General features: G+C 31.2%; 1 protein-coding gene across 1 annotated transcript in view; it reads left to right on the top strand.

The window, feature by feature from the left end:
• myo16 (myosin XVI) overlaps window positions 1-1,065 on the top strand; it is a gene marked incomplete in the record, with an annotated part of 109,202 nt that overhangs the window by 50,078 nt on the left and 58,059 nt on the right. Inside the window, 1 exon segment of the mRNA XM_014017511.1 lies at window positions 646-711. Within this exon segment, the coding sequence (XP_013872965.1) occupies window positions 646-711 (66 nt within the window).

A 1,065-nucleotide genomic window follows, 5' to 3' on the forward strand; every position in this document is an offset into this window, starting at 1 on the left:
GCTTTAAAGTTACAGTGAGTGGAAAATATATTGTCTTTATAAGAAAAAAATGTTTGTAAAAAGTCTTGCATTAATTTATTTACATTTTGCTCTTTTAAAATTATCATAGGTTTAATCTTTAAAAAATGTGAACATTAAAACATGCTTAAAAGACAAAATGAGGGCAGCACATCAATTTAAAATCAGTTTAAGCTTCCTGTGCTTCTGTGCAACACCTATAGAATCATAGAAATCCACACTTGGTCAAGTATTTAAAACAGACTAAAATGAACAACATGTGTAATTAATTCTAAAAAAGAGTCAAGTCAAAAATACTGTGGCTGTGTGGAAAAATAAACAAAATAAAATAAAATAAAATATAAAGAGTAAATAGACATGAATGAAACTACTGACTTTTGTAACACTATAGAAATGTGTTTGTAATGTATTTTAATAATTCACTAATTATTTGAGAAATGAACAGAACTTTAGTGTGTTTATTAATTATGTTCTGATGCATCACAGTAATCAGGTAGGAAGAAAAAAAAAGTAGGTCCTCTGGAAGAACCCATCCAGAGGACCTACTTTTTTCTATTTATTTATTAATTTAAAAATATATATTTTTATTCATTCATTACTTAAATGTGTTTATCTGCTTATGTTCAGACTTACATTGGGCATATCCTTTTACTGGTCAATCCAAACAAAGAGCTCCCCATCTATTCTTCTTTGGTAAGTTTGCATTTAAATTGCCTTYAAATGTTTTTTTAAGACTTTGTTGTAAACAATGCAATGTTTGAACCGTTAATGTTTGAGCAATGTCAAATTATACTATAAAGGCAACATGTTTCCGGTACAAGAAGTCGGACAGGAACAGATGAAATGGACCTTGCAGTTGATAAATAATGCAGTCTTCCTGTTAGCGATACACAACATAAAGCTGACTCTGCATCAGGCAGAAAACACACACACGCACACACACACGCACACACACACCCACACACACACACACACACACACACACACACACACACACCGCAATACATTTAGCACGTTTGCCTTCATAAAAATGCAGAATATATAATG

Source organism: Austrofundulus limnaeus, unplaced genomic scaffold (genome assembly GCF_001266775.1).
Source record: "Austrofundulus limnaeus strain Quisiro unplaced genomic scaffold, Austrofundulus_limnaeus-1.0 Scaffold171, whole genome shotgun sequence".
Lineage (NCBI taxonomy): Eukaryota > Metazoa > Chordata > Actinopteri > Cyprinodontiformes > Rivulidae > Austrofundulus > Austrofundulus limnaeus.